At 42.9% G+C, this 27799-nt stretch overlaps 1 protein-coding gene across 1 annotated transcript; it reads right to left on the bottom strand.

Annotated features, from left to right (window-relative positions):
- Positions 1-765: 765 nt before the first annotated feature.
- LOC125312740 lies at positions 766-23682 on the bottom strand. Its single transcript, XM_048271860.1, has 3 exons — positions 22635-23682; positions 22050-22190; positions 766-1013 (listed from the first exon to the last, which is right to left on the bottom strand). The coding sequence occupies exons 1-3, from the start codon at positions 23680-23682 to the stop codon at positions 766-768; spliced, it is 1437 nt and encodes a 478-aa protein (XP_048127817.1).
- Between the last annotated feature and the right edge of the window lie 4117 nt (positions 23683-27799).

The following is a 27799-nucleotide window of genomic DNA, read 5'->3' on the forward strand; positions in this document are numbered from 1 at the left end:
TGATTATCATTATTGCCCTAATTTACCGACAATGTTGGGAATCTACTAATGTTTAACGCAACAGTAAGTTATCGACTTCTTCAACAAATTTATCACTCAAAACTATAACTTTATGGTGAATTGTACTGCTGTTTGGATGCTTATGAAAGAAAAGAAAGGAAATTAGGTCAGATTCTATGACACCAAACAACGTCGATAAATAAAGTAAATAAAGTATGAACAGACCTGACTTACAAAGTAGAAAGAGACATATAGAAACTTAGGAGGCCCATCCCATGGCAAACGATCTGTCAATTTAATACAATTTTTGCTTAGATTAATTTAAAATAAGCTAAAATTTTGCTGCGCGCGAGCAAAAGAAAGCCAGAATACAGAAGCAGAACAGCCCTGGCCACTGCCGCCCGACCAAGGGTTGGCGACCCTCGCCGACCGATGACTCGTCCAGATCTGGGAATTGTCCACATTCGTCGATGTATTGTTGCCTGGCAATATGCCCTTTTCTCCAGATAGATCAATCACGTTGCTTCTCTCCAACATCGGTTTAGTTTGGCTTGATTTCAATCTCTGGTTTGCTTGTTGAGCTTCTTTTCTTGCTCTGGTTGTGTCTTGCTAGGCTTGATCTTTGGTACTTAGCTTGTCTGGGGATTTAGTTTGTTAGTTTCCCGATTCGGTTCTGGTTGAAAGATAATCCCTCTTTTTCTTTTTTACTTGGTTTGACAAATGGAGTAGAAGTTTGATCCACCTCGTTTTATTTTCTTCAGTGATTCACGTTTGCATAGCCACAGCCACGGTTTCGGAGGCGAGCACTTTGTCCGGCGACAATACCAACGTGGTGGCGGAGGGCCGGCGACCCTCCTCGCTGCTGCGCTGGGCCCCGACCAGCTCCGGCTGGCCCTCGGCCAGATCTTTGAGCGCTTCGAGGGGCCGAGGAATGGTGAGGAACCCACAGACATGGGGCCGCTCTTTTTCTGGGGTGGGCTCTTCAAGATCGAGGGAGACACAGTGCAATGCGCCTATTCGGAGTTAACCCAACAGAAGAAGCCCGACTAAGTCAGGCTCTCCTCCGAAGGCCATTCGATTTGTTCTGTTTCCTCCCTTTGCTCGGATCATCGCCATCTCCACCGCTCAGATCTCGACGAGGGTCGCCGGGGGTCGCTAGGCCCGATGACCCACGGTGACCACTTTCCCACCATCGCTGGCCCTTTTCGGCGACTGCGAGGGCTTCGGTCCTCGCCGTTGTTTCTACCTCTGCATTCTACTTCAGTTTTTTTTATTATTACTTAAATTTTAGCTTATTTTTTTAATTAATTTAAATAAAAATTATATTAAAAATCAGATTTAAATCAAAACGACGTCATTTTAACCACGTCATCACCACGTAGGAGAAAGAAACGTTAATAAAAGCCACGTCAGCATTTTCCATTAGCCAAAGTGGACGGAGTTAACGGAAGAACTCGATTACACCAATTTTAATGAGTTTTAGGATTTGATTGTACTTTTTGCAAGTTTTAAAACTCAATTATACTTTCGTGACAAGTTTTAGGACTTCTAGTAAATATATTCCTTATATAAACGTGTAAGAATGTGTTTAGTTGTTGTTGACACCTAAAATTACCTAAGGTGTCACGTGACAGGTACGTGAGGAAGACATGATTAGCTATAGCTGGGCGTCTTGGAATCAAGTTACGGTTAATCAAGAGGATGCCACGCGTCAGAGGCAGCAGTTCCCAAAAGCAGAGGGAAAAAGACGCGCGAAGAGACCATGATCAAAGCGATTACGCAAAAGGCGGTAATCCCAAAAGATGGAAAAGGAAGTGGCGCGCGAATTCGGGAACCGTGGATGAAAACGGTCGAAAAATGGAAGAACGTGCGGGAGTGGAGAACCAAAGGCAGTAACTAGTCGACGGTTACCAAGGAGCTCTCTATAAATACCTCAAGTCATTCAACGAGAGACCCCCCTGAACAACTCAACAAACAAGTTTTTACCCTTTCACTTAGCTTTTTAGTCTAGCTGTAGTTTTCGATTCTCGTCGTTGATTCAATTACGGCGAGTTTTATATCTCGGAGTTAGGTGCCATCGATTAAATTCCGGTGTCTGCTCATCAGGTTTAGTATCGTCGATTCGATTCCGGTATTGTACCCTTCACCCATCCTGTCCAATACTATTGATTAAATTCCGGTGCTATGTCCTATCTCCCTGTCCAGTGTCGTCGATTAAATTCTAGCATTGTGTCCTTTATTTTGGTCCAATTCCGTCGATTCAATTCCGGTGTCGTATCATAGGTGATAGTGTGTCAAAGGTTAGTTCATCACAAACCATCGAACGTGCTAGTCATCAAGTTACCAAGAGTTTGTACTACGTATTTAGTGCTAATACAAATATTGTCTGCATTTGACATTCTCTGTCCAAAACCGATCCGGAACTCCTTATTGGAAAACGAACGTTCTAGTTCGATAAAAGATTTCCGCGTGGATAATCCTTTTGGGCCTCAACCTCTCTTGGGCCAAGACTCGAGAACCCGTTTGAGCCTAGTCGAAGGATTTTTAACGCGCAACAGTTGTGTATAAACATGTCTTAATGTATCTAAACAAGTCGAGTCGACACGAATAACATGTTAACCTCATATGTAGTCGTGCCATATACGGATTAGAAACATCAATCGATCCACTTACGACACAAACCAATTTAAGCTTTAACACGAATCCGCTTAACTACGAGCCGTATGAACGGGTCATGTCGAAAGTGCTCGGCCCTGCTCCAAACTCCACACGGCACGTACGTACGTAGAGGTGGCACAATGGATCCGCCAGCCCGTTTCCACCCATATTCACTAAGTTAGGTTTGAAACGGTCACTCCAATTCTATGAATGAGTTGTAATGAGCCGTAAAAATCAAAGACCGACCGAAAGCGAATCTAATTGGGCATGACTCGGACCCATCATCTTTCAGACAATTACTATTACTCAACTTGGTCAAGTATCCATGCTCAAGTTCGGGATCTTTCAACGGAAGGCTTGGGAAATAGTCCGACTCAATTCTGGTGCTCCATATTCTCCCAGCCAACGCAAGACCGACTCTGTGTAATAGCCATTAGCCACAAACTGTAAAAGGATGATAACTTGGAAAATGATACAAATAGTCTCTAGATTTTGATCCAATGTATCATACCATTTTCTAAAATTTTAGTTTATTTCATGTGTTCCATGAACTTCTATACATTTTCATAAAGTCTAGGAACTACATTGAATATTTACTAATAGTTGAGGGATCATATTAAACAATTAAGTCACAAGTCTTAAGGCAACATTGGATATTGGGTCAAAGTTCAAGGACTACATTGCACAAATTAAAAGTTCGGAAACGACATTACATATGAAACCAAAGTTCATGATCCATTTGTGCTATCATCCCTAACTTCTATTTTTTTTTTTTTTTTCGAGAAAAAAGCTCGCTTCTGATTGTGACACCTAATGGGCAACTTCGGAGATACTCAAAGCTGATTTACAAAATCAAATTCATAAATATTATATGCCGAGATCATAGTGCTGGCCGCATCTCGTCTTCACATTATTTCTTACTTAATTTGATTTGAATTGGTTAGTGTTGTATAGTACATTAATTATACTATGGGTTGGAAAACATTTAAGAACAAGAAATTCGGGTTATTTGGGCATGGGTTGGATCCGAGTTACACGGATACGGATTGAAAAGGATCAGTTTAGATCGGACTGACTTTCAAATCATCCGAATCGAACCCAATCCGTTCGACAGGTACACATAACATGTGAAGCTGGAGAGACGGCAAAGCCTGGCGCATGTCGACAGACTAGCGAGGGGGCCCACTTATCGGGCCCATTACGTGCGGGGGAGGGTGGGGCCGAGATGTAAACACTGACCCCAGTGTTCCATGGAGGCCCCACAGTACCTAAACTGCAATGATTCACGTGACATCAAAGTCGTTTATTGGCAAAAGTCTCCCAACTCCACGCACTTATGAAAGGGCGTCCTCTCCTATGTTCTTCAGTGTCCACGCCATCGTGGTGGTGACAAGGCAAACTTGCTGTAGGTGACACGAGACATCTTGGATGCTTTTCCATTGCTTTTGAACATAGTGTGTCTAAGCCCTTGAATTATGTGAGTCTCAATCGGGCCGGAATTAGAGATTAATCTATCTTTTGGCGATACGCAACCGTGAAAAGCAAATATTTCTAATGGTGATCGATGTTGAGTTCATCGAAATTGTTGAGCTGATATTGATAGCGTGGCAAATTTTGCGGAAAAATTATCAAAAAAGTCATAAACCTATTGCCCTTTGCTTATTCAGTCCTAAACTTTTTAATTTTGCCAATTCGGTCCTAAATCTTTTAATTTTGTATCATTTCAGTCCTAAATATTTTGCATTTGTGCCATTTCATTCCCTCCACCAAATTTTAGCCGATTTTTTCAATTTTTCTTTTCTTTTTTCCTCTTTTCTTTATTTTTCTTTTCTGGTTTGGGTCTTCTCCTTCCTCCAACCATGGAGTGGCTAAACAGTGGAGTACTTAGCCGGCAGGCCACTAGTGTAGGCGCGGCAGCCGTTGGGCATGGCCAATGCGCGTTGCTCTTGGGTGAGGCCCGGCCTCACTAGATCTGGGCTTGTTCTTGTTTGGGTGGGTTTGGGTTACGGGTTTGAAAGATTCCCGGGTTTTCGATTGGGATGGGGAGTGAAGTGAGGAGGAAAATGATCACGTTGCAGAAACCCGAAACCCGACCGGCCCCTTTCGGCGACAAGAGGAATGATTGTTGATTCCACAAAGGACCTTACTGGCTTATTCATGGCAAACGAAGTGGTTTAATTTACGGAAGGAAGAAAGAACGAGGATAAATCTTGCAAAGGTAAAATCTCACTTTCCATCAAATTCTCTTTGTTTGGACGCTTGTAGAGAAGAAATTGTTTTGAGAGAGAGAGAGAGCAAGCGAGCCATCCCTGTCCTTGTCGAACAAGTTGAAGGCTTCCTTAACTCGGAGATCTTTAAGACCCCAAACCTGAACCCACACAAACACGAACACACCCGGATTTGGTGAGGCCGAGCCTCGCCCAGCCATGGCGTGGCTTGGCCTCACCCAATAGCACTGGCACCGGTGCCGGTGGCTGGCCAAATATGTTCTCCATTGGTCGGTGACTCCATGGCTGGAGAAAGGAGAAGACCCAAAAAGAAAAATAAAGAAAAGAAAAGTTGAAAATATTAAAATATTATCAAAAATCGCCATGCCGGCGGTCGAGCGACCAAAGTTTGTCGAATAGACTGAATTGACAAAAATACAAAAGGTTTATGACTGAATTAGCATAAAATTAAAAAGTTTACGGCTGAATTAGCAAAATTAAAAGGTTTAAACTGAATAGTAAAAGTGCAATAAGTTTGACTTTTTTTTGGTAGTTTTCCCCAAATTTTGCACTTTGTGCTGACACTACTTCACAAGAAAAACTGAAAACAGAGCATAGGCCTTTTAATGAGTGAACAAGACAAGAACTGGCAATCAGTTTAATATTAGATATCATCGTAGGAGTCCAATCGTTCTCCACCGAATGTTCGGTCTAAGCTAGCTACATGACAAATCTAGATAACACGCCAGCTCGGCAGAGCCTATTCCCACCACTGAAAACGCTCAAAGTAAGGTTCGTCGACCCTTATCGTTATACTTGGGCGAGGATAGAACTAAATGGACATGATATTCATTCTTCTAAGAAAATTTTATTGAGAAAACAGCTTCAAAATATGACATTTTAATTGAAGAAAATAAGCCATGAACATTTTCTTTACAATGTAAACAAGTTATGAATCTTCAATAGGTGCAGATTTTTTTTTCCAAAAAAAAGAAATAGGTGCAGTTTAATGCTGGTATGTAGACGGTCATTCCACCGAGAAAAATCTTGATTGAAATTCTTTAAAGAGATTTATTACTTGATTGCACTAATTAAAAAAAAATTATGCTCGATTAGATGCTTTGCACAAACCTCAAAGTTTAGATTTTCTTGTGGCCTTAGTCTTTTCATTTTGATTAGAACATGAAATCAGTTGGCAATCTCGATCGACCTCGAAATCGTTGTTGATTGCCACCGCGAACCCTCCACAAAGGCTATCTGCCCAGGTAAAGTTGTATAAGTTCTTCCTCCGACTCAGAAAAAGTTGATTGCCAGTCATTTAGTTTTGCGTATCGTCCATTATTTTCCCTCTTGGGAGCAGGTTTGTTTTGTTTTATCGGCTCCACGCCTTCTTGTAAACGAGAACTAGTTAAGCTTTTGAACTGAATTTGGGTAATCTCGTTAGCTAACGGGGTAAAAAAATAAGACAAATAGATTTTCAAAATGCTACGTCCTTGTCACATTCCTTCCGAATTAATTTTCGTGTCTCAAAACATTTAGGAATGTCATGTAAAAGTTTTTTAATGTGGGCTTGCATTAATAAAAATTGATAGTTATCGTTTTACGGATTGATCTTATAAGGTAAGTTATAAGAATTCTTGATTAGTCGAATACGGATTGATCTTATAAGGTAAGTTATAAGGATTCTTGATTAGTCGAATATGGGTTGGCTAGTGTGGACGGAGTTAGGTCCCGTCGGTAATGAGAGAACCCACAGCCAGCAACTCTATAAATAGGCTCAATTCCCTTCTCTAGCTTTCTAATGCACAAATTAGAATGTACCTTTTTCATTTTGATGGTGGTTGTCTCATATGGTCAGCATTCCAAGAGGGAATAGATGGGAAGCACTTGGGTTTTTGAATCATTATCGTTCCGCATTGAGTTTTGATGGATTCTAAACAAGGTGTGCGTCATTCCTCTCTTCTATCATATAGTGTTTCTGATTCTAGTTATGGCGATCATTGGGTGTGCCACATTTGTGGCTTGCAATTGATATCGAAGCCACCTAACCGTGAGTTGAAATACATTGTGTTCTAGCGTGTTTTCGATATTTTCGTCGGATGAAACTTGTGTTTGATTACATATTCAGACTCGTCTTGTCGATACAAGAAAAACGAGTGGCCGCACACATCGAAGGGATGCCTGAAATCGATGCATGCACCCACAAGCGCCCCGGTGGTGGCGGCGGGCTACGATCACCAACGATTGTTATGTTTTTGGCCTATTTTGTGCATTTTTGTTCGGTGAAATTTCATTTTAATCATATAGCCGGATAGGTCTCTTTCATACGATCATTTTAAGAGGTTGCCGACCACTAGAAGCCGTCAAATGGCGACACACATGCTATCACAAGCCGAAGGCGTGAGTGAGCGTGGGGACACACGCCCGGACACGTTCTGACATGTCGGTTGATGGACAACCGTCACATTGTCGTTAGCAGCCACGTGTCCAAGTCGACCGCACCCAACTCGTTGACTCGGCCCGTTGACTTGACCCGATTGACCGTTGACCGATCGGACCGGTTAGGTTTTGGACAAGCGTACCGGTTAGACCAATTTTTTTTGAACCGGTTCAAGTGTGTGCACGTGAATTGTACGTGTCACACGTGCGCCTCATGCACGTGCGCATCTGTGCTCCAATCGAAGTGTGGTTGACGGTGTTCTATTCATAATGTTAGGCTCTACATTGTGGTATATTCATATTACATGTTTGATGCTTTTATGGATGGTAAAATGCATATAAAACCTTGTATATGTGAATTTTTTTTGGGTATTTTTGAATTTATATTTATATTTCCATATTGTTTCGAAAGTAATGATGCTAGCTCGCATATTTATGACCACATGAAGAATGTATATAGCTAATTTATTGATATGTATTAATGAGTTGAGCAATATAATTTGGCAGTAAATGTAATTTTAGTGAGATATTGCCCCTGTCATCAAATATAAAATACATGTACATTATAGATGTGAGACATAAAGTTAATATCCCTAGTATGAGAAATTTTCAAGGATTCGATTGGGTAGTGACCACCAAAGTGGCACACTTGATTGGGTTTGAGAAATATCGATCTCATATTGTGATGTGATGTCTCTTATTCTAATGCATGATTATACTCCCAAAAGAGGTGATTGTGTATTGGCTCATGGAAGGACGTATGTGCAACATGTGGTTGGGAATATATTCTCATAGCTATTGTCATGTTAAGAGTAACAACTGCAGTCATGTATTCTGCCCAAAGCTGATTACAAGATGATGTATGTAACTCTCGGTATGTGTACTTATTTGATTTCAAGTTACACAGTTTTTGTTCGTTGAGGGTTACATGTACAACATATAGTTAAGAAGTGACTAATTTATGGTGGTTCGCAAACCCAAAGGTGGTGATTCACAAAGGACGGAATATGTTAAAATTGAGTTGGTGTTCAATACATATAACCTGTGAAAATCTCAAGGTATGTGTAAAGCTTGAGTAATGGCTAGGGGTATCCAGTTATTAGCCTTAAGGATATATCTTGTTACACATAAAGTAAAGTTAAATGTAATAATAAGACATACGTAGGTTTATTTGAATCATGATGATATTCTCTAGTGGCACATCAGGTCTTGTGATACATAAGGAGAAAAAATGTGACCGACAAAGGAGATGACACATAAAGAATCACTATTTTGTGAGGTGTTATCCATTTGCCACACTACTATATTGAATCTGTATGAGTAGAGTTAAAGGCATTTGTGACTATAGAAGGCTCTATGTCTATTGATGCGATTACCGCCATGATTCGGTTTTTGAGATTTTATGGAATCGGATTGATTGGTAAGAATATCTCTAGACCAGCATAAAGGTGTGCACTTATATTACAGTTTCAATTAATATAGCATAAGTGGGAGAATGGAAAAGCTTTTCTAATGTGGGCTGGTATTAATTGAAATTGATATTTACCGTCTTACGGATTAATTTAATAAGGTAAGATATAAGAATTCTTGATTAGTCGAATATGGGCTGGCTAGTGTGGGTCGAGTTAGGCCCGACCCATAATGAGAGGGCCAACGGTCGAAAACTCTATAAATATGCTCAAATCCCTCCTCTAACTCTATATTGCAAAATTCAGAACATAGCTTTTTGTTTTAATTGTGATTGCCTCATTTGACCAGCATTCCAAGAGAGAATAGAGAGGAAGCACTTGGGTTTCTGAATCGTTGCCGTTCCACTGAGTTTCGATGGATTTTAAATATGGTGCCCGTCGTTCTTCTTTTCTATCATATAGTGTTTCTGATTGGACGTGCCGCATTCGTGACTTACATGTCAACTGTTCGGCTTAGGTTTGGTTTTCATCCTATTTGAATCAAAGCAAACATAGTTGTCGTATGATAATTGCGACCCGAACAGCGTGCTTCCGAAATCGAAAGCACGATTCGGGTTATCTCCTTTTTTTTTGGGGTCACGCGTCCCCTTTTTCTCTCTCCTTCCACGGCGTCGTGTTCTGTTTCTGGGCTTCGGCGGTTCCTCTTGCCTCCACGAACTAGAAGCCTTTGAGCCGTAAGTCGAGATTCCCATTCACAGCGAGCACAAATCAAGACACAACCGGGACTAAACATGATTTGCTCCAATCCAATCACAAGATTCAAGGCCAAGTCGAGCCTTAGATCTCAGATCTAGTGTATTCCTTATTTATTTGTATAACGGACTTAATTTGGGGTTCCAATTTCGCGGAACTTTACAAGCTCACTTACTTTCATAGTAGAAATAAAGATTAATATTGCGAAAAATCTCAAAGTGGTATATATGTGAGAAATTTATCCCGAATAAATTTTTTGACCATCGAAAATCTCGGTAGTCCTCTAATAAATTTATCCTTCATTAGTTTTTATTAGATAACATATTGAAGTTGGGTCCACAGGAGATACGGTGTGCGCCCATGCGGGCAACCACACCCCAGTGAGCGATTATTTGCTCAAACGTGAAGAATCACGTTGGTTGGCTTTTACGTCAATAATCGACGCACTCTCCTTTGTTCTCCCCCTGTAACTTCATTCTGTCACTAAAAGAAAACAGAGAACGTAGAACGCTCCTCCCATCGTCGATTGTTGTTTGACAGAGAAAAACTCCGAGACCGCAAAGGGCATCTAATCGGTGATCAATAAGGTATGTCCTCGTGATGTATCTTCGTCGATCGGTGAATCCGGTGATCTATTGGGCATGTTTCCGCTGTTTGTTGAGTATGTATTAGATCGGATTATGTATCCTTCAGTTTTCTTTAAATTTTACTATCAAATTGCTAACTTAGATGACATGTGGCTGTTGACGGGTGTACCATTTTTGGGTGTTATCCTCCATTTGTCATATCTGTACTAATTTTGGAGTTTTTCGCGGTATTAACCTAATTTAATAGAAACTAGCGGAGAGTAAACTTGTCACAAGTGTATCGGTTTGGGATTTTTTGTGTATCGATTTGGGGTTTTTGGTGGTATTAACTTTAGAAACAAATAAGGCAATCTTTTTCTTCTGCTGCAATATCGTGCATTACCAGATTTTCATCTCCAGAAAACTTTAAAAGTATGGCAACAGGATGACAACGGGGGAAGGAGACTGTTCTCGGAGGGCTTCACGTTCTCTGGGGACAAGAATGTGTTTCAATTCGATTGGGGACCGTTCTGGTTGGGTCGTGAATTTTTTGCGCCTCTAACGTACAGCCAAGTGAGACTAACGCTACTCATGCGGACAGCGACGCTAACCGATTAAGTCATACCATCTTAACATCATGCCCTGTTACCCAAAACTAATCAACAAATCCCAATTCACCAAAATCTCGAATTGAGAAATCTGCTGATTTTGCCTAAAGAGCTCCTCAAATTTTGAAAATATGTTAAAATTCACGGTTTTTTGTGACATGAAAGTTAATTTATGATAAGGACGTGTCAATTTGATATTTTTGTGACACGGCAATTCTTAGGGTAAATATAGCGCTAGCGTATCAATTTTAGATTTTCTGAAATACAAAAATTAATTTGGGATAAATTTAAATTGATATGCCCATTAAGAATCTTTGATAATATAAACGTACCACCTTCGGTCCGCCAAAAAATAGGGGATTATTTTCAGATAGGCGGAAGTGAATTTACAAAAAAAAATTGCCGTATGAGGTGACTGAAAACAAATGTTTTCGCCATGTTTCAGCCTCAAACCATCTTATATTTAATATTACTCGATGCACGTTTGCCAATTGGCCTATATGGATTATTAATCCATGTGATTTTTCAAGTAAGACATGCTACTTCATATCCCTTTTCTAATCCAGCTTTATTACCCTCAAATTGAAGTTTCTCTTCGTATTTGTTAGTGTTAGATAATTGAGGTTGTGTTCAGTTGTTCGAGGGGTTGCGTGATCACGACAATGTCGAGGACTGAAAATTTCTAATCGGAAATGTTCCCGTAGAATCATAGGGCATTTTGAGATCCGCAAAGGTGGAGAGGTGGCCAAATCATGTTGGTGTGCAATTTATGTTTGCTTTCCCTAATTGTAATCCATGAGAAACGGCTTCCTAAGTTGAATCCGTGAGGAAGGCTTTTGTCCTTTGGCTATGCTGCCCGATGTCGATAAATCATTTGAACAATTTGAAAACGATCTGAGCACAGTGGACGCTCTAGGTAAATGAGATCATCCAACCTAGTCACAAGATTTGATTTGATAAACATCCTTAAATTTTGAGGGAGACGATAAAAGCACACATCTGGTAACCTCGTTTAGCAATAATCTAGATATCATTGGATAATATCTATGTTTGAAGATTTAGGCCTTATGAGGTTGTCAGTAGTAAATTCAAATTTTAAATTTAGGGGTAATGTCACCGGTGATCCTTGTACTCTTTCCAGCACCACCTTCCTAGCATCGGCTTCATGGTAGGAGTGCCGATACAATGAGAAAGGGTTTTGGAAACTTTGGAAAAACTCGAGGTTCTGAAATATTTCAATGGAGTCGACACTCATCATTTTTTTAGAAAATCAGGCTGATTGGAAACCTAGGTGCACATGTTAAAGCTCGGTCATTTGCAAATAGTAGAAAACTCATTGGTCATTTTACATGGAGGTTTGCTGAATTACCCCGAAAATAAAAGAACAAGATCGTTACTAACTAGAATTTAATATTATGCAAATAAGAGAGAGAGATTAGAGTTGGTTACTTAAGAAAAATTAGCAAATGCACCTCCTATTTATATGGATGAATATTTGGGGTTAAGGTCAACCCTTTGAAGGTTCAAATTTCCCAAGTCCACACCGACAAGTGTATTTAGTTTTGCTTGAACTGTAGATAAAATGAACTTTTAGAAAATATGTAAAAGTTTAATAGCATTACAATAGGCAATATGACTTAAGACGTTTTTTTGTGTTAAATTGGAAGCATGTGGCTGTGGTACGTACTGAATTGTGGTGTTAAAGTCAAAACAAAACTTAGAAATCCTTAACTAAATTAAATGAGTATATAAGGGCACTAACCAAACAAATTTGGTATGCAAGGGTCGGGAAAAGGATATTAGAACTATCATAACTTTTGTACGGCGCTCTCTTTAGTACCAAAATTTTTTGTGGGATTAAATACCAAAGTGGAGAAACAATGATCACTTAAGTGCAGCTAAGGATTTTGACAGAAAACAAAAAAAAAAAGTGCATCCGACGATAAATTCCGATAAAAAAATCATAAGTGACTTGTTTATTAAATGTTATTCAAATGCAACTTTTGTATTAAAAAAAAAAAGTCCGACATGGACTGTGTCGTTGCCTTTCTACACATAAACTCTCAAGCTAAAGATCCACCCTGTCTTCCATGTGGGGGTGATGTCGTATTCTCCTCAGTTAAATTTCTCTCTCTCTCTCTCTCTCTCTCTCTCATCTACAAGCTCTTCTACTTCGACGATGACCCCACTTCCTCTCCCTGCCACGGTTGGATCGATCCCGTCCTTAACTCCAACGACCCCGACCTCGCCTCATGGGTTTGGGCCTCTTTGCTGTCAATGGTGCCCTCATGAGATCGTCGATCTGCTCGGCCTTGTGAAGTTCGTGTTCATCAACGAGCGATGGCTGGAGTTGCCCGCTTCATGCATGACGACATCATGGATGATCACATGGTGGCCGAATTGTGCTCTACATATTCTGACCAAATTGCATTCCAAATTAGGGTTTGAATAATTTTTGGAAATCACTTGATTTGTCCAAACTAGGGTTTGAAGAATTTGGAGAAATTACTTGATTTGCCCGAATTTGTAGGGTTGATTTTAGTGACTATGACTTTTAAAATTGCCAATTTTGGTTGTTTTGAGGTGTTGGATGATAATTATAGGCATAAGTTTTACATCCACCAATAATTGATAATGCATTTACTACATAGAAAATGAATGATTTGAAAAATATATTTTCTCAATAATCGATTGTATCGCATATAAAAATAAATGAACGACGAGTATTTCATCATCTTTAAAAATAAATAATTGTCGTCGGCTAAGTTCGCATAAATAGAAATAAGATTGAAAGACTAACCTTTAGCCAATGTAAAACGAGTACACGTAAGGTTGATCGAGCCCAACGAATGTATTTGTGTCTTTAAGATAAATTTGTCCCCTAAATTTCGTACCCGAGGATATTGGACAATTGTCTCCCGGGATAGAACGGATTGCGTTCCTGCGAAGCGGTACTTCTTCAAAGGACTCCAACGAAAGTAACTTTGCAGGATTATCGCACATAATGTATGAGGAAAAAACAAGTATGCAAGTTCTGGAAGAACCGAAAGTGTATGCTCAGTAAAAAACGTGTCCCGAAATGGCCTAATCGAGGACTATTTATCTTGGAAGAACAAAAAGCCATGAAGAGTTACGAAGCTTGAATTCGGGCATTAGTTTACATAACCGATCGACTCCTTACGAATAATTGTATTTGTTCGTTATTCGTTAAACGAATTTTTTCTTTCAAACAATTGTTATTCGTTAAACGAATTTTTTCTTTCGAACGAATGCAACTGTTCGTTCGCAGACGAATGTCCAGAAATTTCCAAACAATTTTGTTCGGTTATGTGTCCATTCAGCAAAAAAATAAAAAACTGATGGGCAAAAAAAATAAAAAATTGGAACATAAGAAGCCCGGACCCAAACTCGGACCCGTACCCAAACCGAACCGGGTCTTGGGCGGCGGTGGCAGCGTGCTCGCGTGTGGGCCGACCTAGCTTTGCGTAGGTCCTCTCCCTTCCACAAAAGTGAGGTGCCCCTTGGGGCCCAAACCCATTTGCAAAGTTCCACTAAATAAATCCATCTCCCATATATCTCTTCTCCTATGTGGGACTCCCACACTTCTCATTCACACTTAAAGGACTTAAGGGATAACATCCCCAACAATCCCCCACATGAATGAGATGTTCGGACATCATGACTCTTCGTATATGCATGAAATGCAATGTGCGATTATTCCATGAGAAATCGTTACATCGGGATAAGTAGTCCGAGACTTTGAATTTTCCCTAGTGAGACCTATCGGACTTGCTCGGTCAATCAGTAGATTTGATGTCTTTAAACTGTCGACCTTTGGTGTAAGCCTAGACAATAGAAATCATATAACTCTCTCTCGAACAAAGTTAGTTCTCACTATTTGTCGCGACCTCGCCTTCGGCCTCTCCCGAGAGGGTCCGGCGGGTTTAGAGGTATTGCCATCGGTCAATGGCGTGGACTCTCCCAAGTCCTACCTCGCGTGACATTGGATTTCTTTTAGTGATTAGCAAACTAAAATGCTATTAAGAGTCGCCACTAGCCTATTGGGGTCGGCTAGAAACCAATCGAGACACGGGAGGGTTATCTCGATTCCTACGCAACCGGAGCTTCTAGGTTCGGGGACTTGTTTACGCTAATTAGAAAATTAACGCCCTTTCGGTACCTAACCGGTTGGTATTCCCTAAGGTGACCACACATTCTGCATATCATTTTAAATTTATCGGGTATCTAACCAGGTACTAAATGATCATGCATAATGTTTTTTTGTCATTTCATGCAATTACCTATTTATCCTTAACCTTGCATACGGGGAAAGCGATTAACGGGCAATTTTTCAAAAGACGGTGTTTTTAAACACTCAATCGGATAAATATGCCAAATAAAGATCGGGATAAGCACATGCGGACCAAATCTACGATGGCGATATTTAAACAAACAAGTTCGACGCGAAGGTCGAATTACAACAATTATCGGACCGGATTGGACATCGGTCTTCAATCAACGCCAATTTGAGGTGTGAAAATTCACATTAGGGGTAAAAAGGTCAAAGAAACCATTTTTCTAATTTTCTGAAATTTTTATGATTTTTTTTGAATTTTTATTTTTATTTTTTTTTGAATTTTTGAATTTTATCTTATTTTTTTTATTTTTTTTAATTTTTTTATTAATATTTTATTAGAGGGAACCGGGCCCGAGTTGGGTTCTTGGACCCGGGCCTGGATCGAGCCGTCGGACCTGTTCGGGCCCGGGAGAGAAGACCCGAACCGGGCCTGATTGACACAAAGGAAAATAGGCCCACTTTTCCTTTTCTTCTCAGCTAGCCCGCTCAAGCAACCCACGCCGGCCGTAACCAGTCCTTTCTTGAACAAAACACCCGGCCCAGACCCCTTTCTTTTCTTTTAATCCCAGCCCAACCGCTTAGGCCCCTTTTTTTTTTTTTTTCTTTTATTCTCGCAGCCCATTGGAGCGGCCCACGCAATAGCCCACACCATTCTCTTCGGTCTTTTCGGGCCCAACCTCCTCTCTTCTAACGCCAGCCCAATCTCCCTTCTTTTCCCCCATGCCAACCCATCCTTTTCTTCTTATTCTCGTTTTTAATCTTTGTCGCCCCACAAACAACCAACAAAAGCGTGAATCAGGCCCCCATTATTACTGTTCGGCGTCTCCTCCGTGCATGCTCCATCTCTCTGCAATCGGGACGGCGACTCTGCACTTCCAACGCCAACCAAGCTCCGCCGCTCGCCTTGCCGTCGCATCGCCGGGAACCACTCGCCACCGTCACTAGCTCTCACTCCGCGGACTTCTTGGACCCCGACCGATTCTGCTTGAGCCGGCGTCACCGTGCGTTGACGTTTGCGTCGCCGCGCCCCGAGCTCGAATCACTTCTGTTCATCCTCGCGTAGCCTCGGCCTTCACCCGTCTTCTTCTCCACGGAGTAATGTCCCGGTAGCCTCCGCAATACGACGCCTGAACCTACAAGAGATCGCTGGGTTCTCCCGCTGGCCGAGGAATCATGTCGGTGATCTCCAAGACACCGACGTGGCGGTCTTCGCGCCTAACACGGAAGACCGAATTGACACGATCCGAACACCGTCCGGGCCTCGTCCGGTTCCTCAATACACTACGCCAAAAAAAAGAACAGCCCTCTTGGATGATCCTTCGTCACTACCTCCTCTACATTTGAACTTCACTTTGGCTCGGTCTTCAAAACCGGGGCTCGCAGTGATCTTAACAGGTGGTAATGAATCATTGGCTAACACACACCTCGTCCAAAACGAGCTTCTACGATCGGGGAACTTTTTAGATAATCGATGCAACCCAAACCACGACAGCCGATTGTCCATCCATGGCGACTCAAAACTGGTCCGGTTATTACCAATGTGGAAGAAATTGAACAACCACTGGACGACAACTCTATTAACAGCTCAAACGAAAAGCATGCACGAGTGTAAGGAAGATGGCAAGATCCTGGTGGCGTGAACATGCAACAACTAAATGGAGATCGTGAATTAAACGAGTGGGAACATGAGCGGGTTGCGGGTAGGGGACTGCATCCAGGTTCAAAAGAATACTATGCAAACATTCGTCGTATGAAAGCACGATGCGTACATGGACAAGAAAACGTCAACCTTGGCTGAGCAAGCCTCATAATGAAGAGCCAAGAAATGTGCTTACCTAGTTGGCGTATTGGAGAGGAGCGGATTTCGCAAACCCTCACCGAATGCCCACTTGAACTTCCTCTTTTTTTTTTTTTAGAATCCTCCCTTCTTCTCTTTCTTACCGAACCCGCAACTCAAACTCTCTCTCCCTTTTCGCTATATTTTTCTCCCCCCATTTTTCGTTGCTTTGGCGAACCTCCTTCCTGAAGCCGAACCCCTAGCCCGCCTTCTCTCCTCCCTTTTATGCAAATCTTGCCTTCTTCAGAAGTTTTTTTATGCGGATGGGAGTGAAACCCGCATGATGTAGACGTGGGTTGGCCGAAGACCACGTGCAGTATGTGGTGAAAATTGTAGTGACGTGAGTGTGTGTGCGGGTAAGTTAATGCTAATAATGAGGGAGCTGCTCACGCGTGAAAAGGGGCTAAAGGAAAAATAAAAATAATAATAATAATAATAATAATAATAATAATAATAATAATAATACAAAAAAGAATCGGGCTATTCACCCGGGCTTAGACGGGAAGGAAAAAATATCGAAGCGGTTGGGCCTGCGTCGCGTGGGCTTGTTTCGCGTGGGAAAAGGAAAAGGAGACGGCCCACCTGGGTGCGCACGTGGGTTGGTCCAATAGGCCAATTTTTAGCAGGTGCGGGCTCGAGTGATTCAGCCGGATCAGATTTTTTATTTTTATATTATTATTTTTTTTTAATTTAATAATTTTTTCTTAAAAGAATTTTAAGATATATATTTTTCATTTTGGGAGTAGAAATAAGAGAGCACATATATGTATATATAAAACACATGGAATATATATATAATTAATTGACCAATTAGACAATATTCTAAACGAAAAATAAAATAAAATAAGATAGACAAAATAAAATACCGGACCACCAAAATTAGGTGTCAACAGCTGCCCCTCTTAAAAGGGGAGCTCGAAGAGGTTCCCTTTTAAGATGAAAGGACACCTAATTTTGTCGATAAATTAACCTGATAGTGTTTGTGAAAAGCCGCCAAAGCAACTATCAAGACCAAAAAATGAGGAGACTCACCCAAAGAATATGCTCCGGGGCTCCACGCCTCTCGGTACTTGCGCATGCAAGGTTAATCGAAACAAACAAAATTCTGGGACGACCGTATAAATGATACGGGCTTGGTCTCAGATGGAAAAGGCACGATCGTATAAATGATACGGGCTTGGCCTTCACTTGGCAATGTGTTTGCTCTGGGCTTTAAGGCTCACCGGACTTGAGGGGACTTGCTAGGGGAACCGGCTCCGGGGCTCATGCCTCTCCGCACCTGTTCGGGCAAGGTTAGCTCAAACAAACACACCTCGGGGACGACCATAAAAACGATACGGGCTTGGCCCCAAAGGGAACGACACGGTTCACGGTATTCTGACCCGTGAAAAGGCTATTGAAAAAGTCACAATTCACGGTATTCTGACCCGCGAAAAGGCTATTTTGAAAAAGTCACGGTTCAGAGTCTTGGACTCGTGAAAAGGCGATTGAAAAAGTCTCGGTTCGTAGTCTTTGACTCGTGAAAAGGCTATTGAAAGGTCTCGGTTCAGAGTCTTTGACTCGTGAAAAGGTTATTTTAAAAAGTCACGGTTCGGGATCTTTGACCCGTGAAAAGGCTGTTGAAAAGTCACAGTTCACGGTCTTTGACCCATGAAAAGGCTATTTTAAAAGGACTCGGTTCCCCTCAGCATTGTATCTGCTTACCCGAGTGAGGAACTTGTTTATGGAACGGGCTTCGGGAAGCTAAAGTTCACCTTACCTATCCAAAGAAGGTTAGTTGACAAATAATAATTTTAATGGGGAGAGAGTGCTACTCGAGGCCGAACTCAACTTCGGCTTTTGGAGTACATTCTCTGGATTGCACGGGACAAGTTCTCGACCTTAGCGCTTGCATGTCGATCGGAACTCCGCCAATGAACATCTGTGATATGTTCGCTTCATAGCTTGGAACTTGTCGCCAATAATCGAACTGTTCGGGCCGGGTCCCTATGCAATTTAGGACTTTCGAAGCAATTTTAGAATGATGCACGTATGACATTAAATGCATGGGCAAATAGAGCTACATCTACTTGCTGGGGAAACTACTTGGCACAACGTGATACCGAAAGCTTCTCACTCAGTTAGATGACATCGCTGACTATTAGACTCCATGGGGAAAATTGATTGAAGGGAGAACCGTCGTTCCCAAAAATGAAGATTTTTTTTTTTTTGAAAACTTTGGTTCATGAAAAACAACAATTTCGCTTCATGAAAAGGGGTTTATTGAGCGTGCTGAGCTAAAATCCTTAGTCCGAAAGGGCTTCTCACACACTCTCATTGGGGAATATTCCGTTGATCCCAATCGCTCACTTGGAGGTTTCTGGAACAAATACTCTCGAGACCTCGCAATATGTTCATGTCTAAGGTTTCGGACATATTCGCAATGCATACATTATTGATCAATCTGAAAGGTCTTTCGGGGACCGTAATGTTGGTTTGGTCATGGGCTTACACAAGGGGTTTTTCCCGCTTTGAGGCCACACTGGGGAGATATTTGAAATTACTACCTTCATCGGGTTTACAAGTTAAGAACCTGGAAAATAAGACAAGAAATGATTGACTCCACTCCTTCAAGCGGCCGCTTCTTTGTAAAGTCTTCATGTCAACTCGAAACATCCCAATCGGAAGAGTCTTCGGATGGGTTGTAATGTCGGTTTGGGAAGGCTTATAAGGCTCTGATTTTTTTTTTTTCAATGGGGTTTATGAGTTGGTGACCATCTTGGTGTTTTTACCAATCTCGCTCCATCCGGGGAAGCCATCTGACTCCGGGGATTACAACCTGCCTCGAAAGTCCAATGAGCTGTCTATTTTTGCTTTGCAAGAAAAGAGTTTTTCTCTATTTCCTACATTTGTTTCTATTCGAGGTAAGCTCAATGCTTTTCTGCATTTGGCCTTTTCCTCTCCGGGCTTTGGCCTTGCTTTTACTAGGCACTTTGCTTTTTTAGCCCTTTGATTTTCATTTTCCTTTTCTTCTCTTCTTTGCTATTTTCATGAGCTCTCTGGACTCTTGAGACATTTGACATTGACACCAATCTTCTGGTAAATCATTCGTCTTGCTCCAATTTGGGGAGATGATCACCATTCTGGTTTAGAAATGAATGATTTCGGGCTCAATTTGGCTAGCAAAGGATATTCGGTGTTTAGGTAGAGAAAGAAATGCTCTTCTTCATTTTGGGACGCTTCGAGCCTCCATAAAGATTCACCTGAAGTTACGCACAAAGGTTAATGCAAGTGAAGGCAATTAAATCTTTCTTACCTTTCTTCAACTGATTTTCAACTATAATCTCTGCATTTGCCCCAATGTAGGGTGATTCTTAACAGGGGTATTTTGAATTTCTCCTTTCTCAAGCTCAAAATGGCTAACAAGGGATATATTGTGTATGAGGAAAAGAAGGAATTGCCTTTCATCACTTCGACCCATGTATACATTGCGAATTGATCCTCTATCCTAAGACACAAATCTTATTCTCACTTCACTCAATCTCAAAGTGTATCAGGAGTGTGTTTAGGTGGGGTTTGCCACTCGTCTTAAGCACTCTCACCTGGCAAACTCAATACCTCCGCTTCATTTAGTAAAATCATCTCATCAAATGAACTTGCAGGAAATTTCAATGCAAGATGCATGTATGCACGAATGGACACACCAGTTGAGTGAACGTCAATGCCCTTTTCTTTTTTTTTTTTTTTTTTGGAATGAGCTGAAGCATGAACTCCAACTGTACTAAGGATGAGGGTTTTTTTTTTTTTAATGATTTACAAATTGAACATTTATTATAATCCAACCGGGGATGAAACATTTGAACAGTCATGCTTCATGCAAAATTTTTAGGAGAGGGATACTTACTTGGGCCGCAAAGACCAGTTGACCCTTTGTATTCACTCTTCTGAGGATTTATGCTAATAGAGCATCTTGGGATTTTACAAACTGTCCCATTCCCGCAAGTTATCAAATGAGTTTTGGCGCACCGTAGTAGTAACCGATGTGGCAAGGGCATTTCTCAATATTGATAGCGACACGGTTCCTCGGTGCTCCAGTCATCTTGATTTCATGCTGGGAGAAATGCTCCCCTCTTTTTGCAAAAAATAAAAGAGGTGCAAAAAGTTTTTATTATCGCAAAAAATGAAGCGAGTGCAAATTTTTTTTTTCTTTCTTTCTTTCTTTTTTTTTTATTTACAAGAGAGCCCCCCCATTTTTACAATGGGGCTCACTGGGATGCCATTCTCGGGGTTCGAACCCCGGTCGCGTCCGGACCGCCTTCATTCCCCAACCACCAGGCTGCGGCGTTGTTGGCGTCAAATGGGGGTTTCTCTTTTATTTAAGCGATCCCACCGAGGCGGGGCACGGCTTTCCATGCAGCCTCGGGCGTCGGTCACTTGCCGGTTTCCTTTACCTAAGGCGCTCCAGATTAAGTTAATCCAGTTATTTGGCTCGGGTTCGTTGAGTATCACACCTAAATTCGCAACACGTATATGATATGCATGTAGGCATGATATGCATGATGTTTGCAATTACAGCGACTCGGATCCGCACGAGAAAAGGTCATCAGAGCCTTTGATTTTATTCATGGGAAATACTTTTTCACCATATCGGCATTTACAGGGCTCGACTAGACCCGGCCGTCCATCTCGCCTAAAATCAACGCGCCACCGGGGAGGACTTTCTTGATCGGATATGGTCCTTCATAGTTTGGCGTGAACTTGCCTCCGGGGTACGGTATAAATGCCAATCTCTTCTTCAGCACCAAGTCACCGATCTCGAAAAGTCGGGGACGAACTTTACGGTTGAACGAATTTGCCACACGCTTTTGGTAACACCGACCGTGACAGATAGCCCGCAATCTTTTCTCGTCGATCATATTCAACTGTTCAAATCTCTGTTGAATCCACTCTGCTTCTGATAGTTTCAATCGTGACGGAATCCCGAGTGATGGAATCTCTGTTTCCACCGGTAGCACCGCTTCCATACCATATACCAATGAGAAAGGAGTTGCCCCGGTTGAAGTGCGAATCGACGTCCGGTATGCCATCGGTGCATAGGGGAGCCGCTCATGCCAATCTCGATAATTCTCTGCTGTCTTGGACAGAATCTTCTTGATATTCTTGTTCGCCGCTTCTACCGCACCATTCATCTGCGGGCGGTAAGGCGAAGAATTCAAATGCTGGACGCGAAACTCACCAAGAACCTCGTCAACCACCTTGTTGTTGAGGTTTGAACCGTTGTCGATGATTATAGCCTCCGGCGCTCCATATCGGGCAAAGATATCTCGACGCAAGAACCTGGCCACGTTCTTCTTTGTGACATTGGCATATGAACTCGCTTCAATCCACTTTGAGAAGTAGTCAATTGCCACAAGTATAAAACGATGTCCGTTTGACGCTTTGGGATTAATTGGCCCTATGACGTCGATGCCTCACATTGAGAAAGGCCACGCCTCGGACATCCGGTGCAGTTCATTAGGAGGAGCCGTGATTCTATCTCTATAGACTTGACACTAGTGGCAAGAACGAACATGTTGAATACAATCGGCTTCCAAGGTGAGCCAATAATATCCCAATCTCATGATCTTCTTACTCAGCAAATGGCCATTCATATGGGGGCCACATTCACCCTCATGGATTTCACTCATCAACCGATTAGCTTCCTTAGCGTCAACGCACCTCGGGAGAACGGAGTCGTATGACCTCTTATATAACGTATCGCCACCGAGGAAAAACTTTGAAGACAGTTTCATCAAATATTTCCTGTTAGCCGCTTCACTACCTTCGGGAAACTCTCCGGTCTGCAGGTAAACCTTAATATCTTGATACCAGGGCTCTCCATCTACCTCTTCTTCTATTAGCATGGAATAAGCAGAATGCTTCAAGATTTCGATTCTCAATGGCTCGATATCTGAACCCGCAATCACTTGGAACATTGAGGATAGGGTGGCCAACGCGTCTGCGAACTGGTTTTGGGCTCTAGGAAGATACTCGAACGCTATCTCATCAAACTCTTCGATTATATCTTCCAGAAACTCATGATACGGGATCAACTTCGGGTCACGAGTTTTCCACTTGCCTTCTGTCCGAAGGATAATGAGGGCAAAGTCGCCATAAACTTGCGATCTCCGAATTTTCATCTCTACGGCAGCCTGTAGCTCGAGAATGCATGCCTCGTATTCAGCGATGTTATTGGTGCACGGAAACAATAACTTGGCGGCTACTGGATAGTGTTGGCCATCCGGGGAGATAAGGACTGCCCCTGTACCGGATCCGGATAAGTTAACAGCTCCGTCGAAGTACATGACCCACTTTTTCGGCAAAACCGGTAAAACACGATCATCAAGAGGGTCTATTTCATCTCCGGCCTGCGGTCCCGCAGCATTCTCTGCTAACATGTCTGCTATTGCTCGACCTTTCACCGACTTCTGTGTCATGGTTTGCACATCGAACTCAGAAATGAGAATCTGCCACTTAGCCAATTTGCCGACCAATGCTGGCTTTTCCAGTAGATATTTGATGGGATCACATTCGGTGGTTAACATGATTTGATGGTGAAGGGTATACTGCCGCAGTCCGTGTAATACCCAAACTAAAGCTACGCAAGTCTTCTCGACCTCTGAGTAATTGGCTTCAGAATCGGAGAATTTCTTGCTGAGATAGTATATTGCGCATTCTTTTCCATCTGATGGTCTTTTTCGCACCAATACAGCTCCCAAGGACTCCTTGTGGATGGTCAGATAAAGGATTAGAGGCACACCGAGAACAGTGGAACTGTAACGGGGGAATGGGTCGGATAATGCTGAATCTTCAAGAAAGCGGTTCGACATTCAATATCCCATACAATCTTTGCATTCTTCTTGAGAAGCTTGAAAAATGGCCACGGCGATCTCGATAGCCGGGATATGAATCTTGCCACATAGTTCAATCTCCCAAAGAAATCGCGAACTTCCTTCACAGAAGACGGTGGTCGTAGCTCGCATATGGCCTTCACCTTAGACGGATCAATCTCGATGCCCCTACTACCGACCATGAAGCCTAATAATTTCCCGGACTTTGCCCCAAATACGCACTTTGCGGGATTGAGACGTAATCGGTATTTACGTAGGCGCTCAAATAGCTTGTGGAGAATCGTAACATGGTCTTCGCCCGATCTTGACTTCGCGATCATGTCATCGACGTATACTTCTATTTCATTGTGCATCATATCATGGAATAAGGCCACCATGGCTCTTTGATACGTGGCACCCGCATTTTTCAAGCCGAAAGGCATGACTCTATAGCAAAAAGTTCCCCATGGGGTTATAAAAGAAGTTTTGCTTCTGTCTTCTTCTTTCATCCCAATTTGGTTATAACCAGAAAAACCATCCATGAAGGAGAAAAGCTCAAACCCAGCCGTACTATCAACTAGCACGTCAATATGCGGGAGCGGGAAGTCATCTTTGGGGCTGGCCTTATTCGGATCATGGTAGTCAACACACACCCCGACTCTCCCGTCTTTCTTCATCACCGGGACGATATTCGCTATCCAATCCGGGTAATGAGCGACTTCAATGAAATCGACTTTCGGGAGCTTCATTACTTCCTCCTCAATCTTTTTAGACAACTTAGGCTTTGTCCTTCTCAACCATTGTTTCTTCGGCGGTATATCTGCGTTAGTCGGTAGTGCATGCTGCACAATATCCGGATCCAATCCTGGCATGTCGGTGTACGACCAAGCGAATACATCCCGAAACTCTTGAAGAAGGCCGACCAATCTGGCGGCTTCTGTTTCCCGTAACCCTGTCTCGATTTTGGTCTCTCGGATATTGTCTTCAATACCCAAATTCACTATTACCGTCGGTTCATTTGTCAACGGCTTTGACTCCTCATGGCGACTCCATTCGATTTCAATCCCTTTCGGATCGTCACTATCGCTGCCCGAGTCTCAAGAATCGTCGTCCGGCGAATCCGAGTCACATGTGCTCTTATCATGAATATGAAGAATGCTATGCCCGAGACATGATGCGGAAAAGTTAATTCATTTCAATGACATATAAACAAAAATCAGAAAAGTATGTTTTTGAAAACAGATTTGCAACAACATTTTTCAAAAGGGTAAGCTCCGGGAAATGCCCTCATATCATCGGGTCATCCGGATTTTTTTTTGCAAAAAGTCAAAACTAGGAAGCGTGTGAAAGTCCAGTCCTCGGGATTATACTTAGGCTTATAATTGCATCGTCATGGGATCGGCAGTATACTTTCACACGTCCTTAATAAACATGTGCTCGTTTTATTTAACTGGGAGCCGCATTACAACATGTACTTCCCCCAAGCCAACGGCTCGAGACCGGGGGGTATCCAAAAAACGGTTAGCACATCAGAAACACAGTCCTTGGCAGAAGCGGGGAAAAACATATGTACATGACAAAAAACAAACAAACCCATGATCCTACTCTGGAGAGTTGGGGGAATCGCCTGACGACTCCACCTCCTCGGATGTCGGAGGCTCATTTGGAATAATCTTCTGAGAATCGATAGGCTCACCCTTGAGAGTCTGTTCTTCAAAGAAGGTGTCAACATCAGCGAGTGTGATGACGGTGTCCGCACGAGGTTCTTCGAACAGCTGTGCTATCCCTTCCAAGTTAGAGAGGCTTGTGTCATCTAACATTTTAGGCGGACGGGGAAAAAACAACCTGAGGGGATTTCCAATGGGTCTGGCTACTGAACTCTCACCCACCACCGGACGAGCGGCATTATCCGTGCGACCTTCCTGGTTGCCCCGACTTCCTCGACCATAGCGACTACACCAGGTGGGAGATGGGTAAGGATTAGCTGCATTACGACGCCTACGTCGAAACAGACGAGCTGTGGGGCTGTCGGATCGGTTACGGCTTCTAGAATAACCAAGTCCGAAAGGACCATTATCCGGTGCTACACGAATGGGTTCGGTGATGCCCTGACCATACAATCCCAAACCTTCTCTAGGGATATGTCCGTATTGAAGCAACACTCTGCTAGACATAAGGGCGGGGCCGGACAACGACGGGGGTTGAGTGACAGCATCTTCCGAGACATGTATTGTTGATACCAATTCGAATGTATGATAACCGGCTTCTTCTTCAGCCCTAGGCGGAATGTATGAGACGACAACTCCCTCGGGAAGTCGCATGTCCATTTCTCCATTAACCGTTATCATTTGACCATTATCAATAAATCGAACCTTCTGATGGAGGTTTGAAGGGACGGCCCCGGCCATATGAATCCACGGTCTACCCAGCAGCATGTTGAAGGAAGATGGAATGTCCCGAACTTGAAACGTCATTGAGAACTTGGAAGGCCCAATTAACACTTCCAGTTTAGCCTCACCAAGGACATTTTTGCTCATACCATCGAAAGCCCTCACATTTGATCTAGATGGATGCATCTGCGACTCTTCAAATCCCAATAGACGGTATGTACTCGGGGGGCAAATGTTCACAAGAGACCCATTGTTAATAAGGACTCGTGAAACCATTACGCCTCGGCACTTAATGGAGATGTGGAGAGCATTGCAATGCGAAGGACCACCAGACGGAAGATCCTCATTAGAAAATGATATTTGATCATTCGGGAGAATAGAGCCAACGAATTCCTCCAACCGGAGTGCGCCAGTAGTATCGGGAATATGCACCTCATTAAGCACCTTTAGAAGGGCTTCTTTATGCTTTTCCGACGATTGGAATAACTCGAGGATGGAAATGCGGGCCGACATTTTTCTAAGCTGATCCACCACAGAGAATTCACTAGTTTTTACAACGGATAGAAGATGTTCAGCCTCCGCTTCCGTCACGGGTTTCTTCCGAGACGGCCCGGGAGGTGCATAAGAACGACCCGTCCGGGTGACCGAATCGATCGCCTCGGTCCCATAGTCCCAGGCCACTTCCTTATTGTCGATGGCAACGAGTGCGCCTTCACTTGCAACCGCCGATGGTGTATCAACCGTGATTGGGCATAGGCTGCTTCCCACGATGCCCAAGCTAGCATCCAACCGAGCCCCCATATGGATGAATTCTTCGGAAGTGAGATCAATAACCATATGGCCCTCATCTTCAAGTTCGTAATCGCATAGATCCTCTACGACGGTGAGGTCTATTACCACGAGCTCTACCATAGCGATGAGTGTCTCATTCAGATCCGGCACTACTTCAGGGGCAACCGTATCATCAAAAGTGGTCTCTTTGATACCGATAGGCTGTTCTGCTTCAATGAGCGCGATCGCTTTATCGGTGGGCTCCAGTGCATCGAACTCATCTCCCCATTCATTCCAATACGTTCGTGTCTCCTGGATGGGCTCCTCAAAGAACTAAGACGGTGGTGAGTATTTTACTAGGAAATCATATCCACCACTGGGTTGTCCCAAAGTGTCAACGATCTCCCCTGCAGCATATGCGCTTCGCAGGAATTCTTGATCCCAGTAGTCCGAGTTGTACGAGGCATCGCCTACTAGATCGTGATTCTCGTCGGGCTGCGCCAACGCCACCTCAGGTACGTTCACGTTTTCCGGCTCGACAAAGGCGTTTTTCGGCTCGACTACGGCCGTCTCCAATTTTGGCTCGACAGGGGCGGTTTCGGGAATACCAGCCACGTGAGGGGTTGAAGAGCCAATGACTTCATTTGGGGTAGCCCGAATTACTCCGGTTCGGACCATCTCGGCGATGCGCACACGCTTCTCTTGGATGGGGATTAAATCCGTACCACTGTAATGTCCAGCCGAAACGAGTGCTTGATACATTTCCACGACATTTATTCGGAATCTCTTCTTGGTGACGCTTCTCACCTCTTCAATGATCGCCACATTTGGGGCGTGGCCTGTAGCGGGTTTATCTGCACATTCGGCTCGAAGTCCTTAAACGACAAACGATTTCCTTCTAGAAGATCCTGGACTTTATGCTTGAGGACGTAGCAACCGTCAACGTCATGCCCTTT

Source organism: Rhodamnia argentea, chromosome 10 (assembly GCF_020921035.1).
Source record: "Rhodamnia argentea isolate NSW1041297 chromosome 10, ASM2092103v1, whole genome shotgun sequence".
Classification (NCBI taxonomy): Eukaryota; Viridiplantae; Streptophyta; class Magnoliopsida; order Myrtales; family Myrtaceae; genus Rhodamnia; species Rhodamnia argentea.

Bases quoted from the DNA above. Each gene is read 5' to 3' on its own strand.
- LOC125312740 (XM_048271860.1), bottom strand. From the start codon at position 23,682: ATGTCGAACCGCTTTCTTGAAGATTCAGCATTATCCGACCCATTCCCC. The intron at 22,191-22,634 runs GTAGTGAAGCGG...AGTGGATTGAAG, and splicing joins GACCGGAGAGTTTCCCGAAG to CGAGTTCATATGCCAATGTC. The intron at 1,014-22,049 runs GTGAGTTTCGCG...AACTCCGAATAG, and splicing joins GGTGGTTGACGAGGTTCTTG to GCGCATTGCACTGTGTCTCC.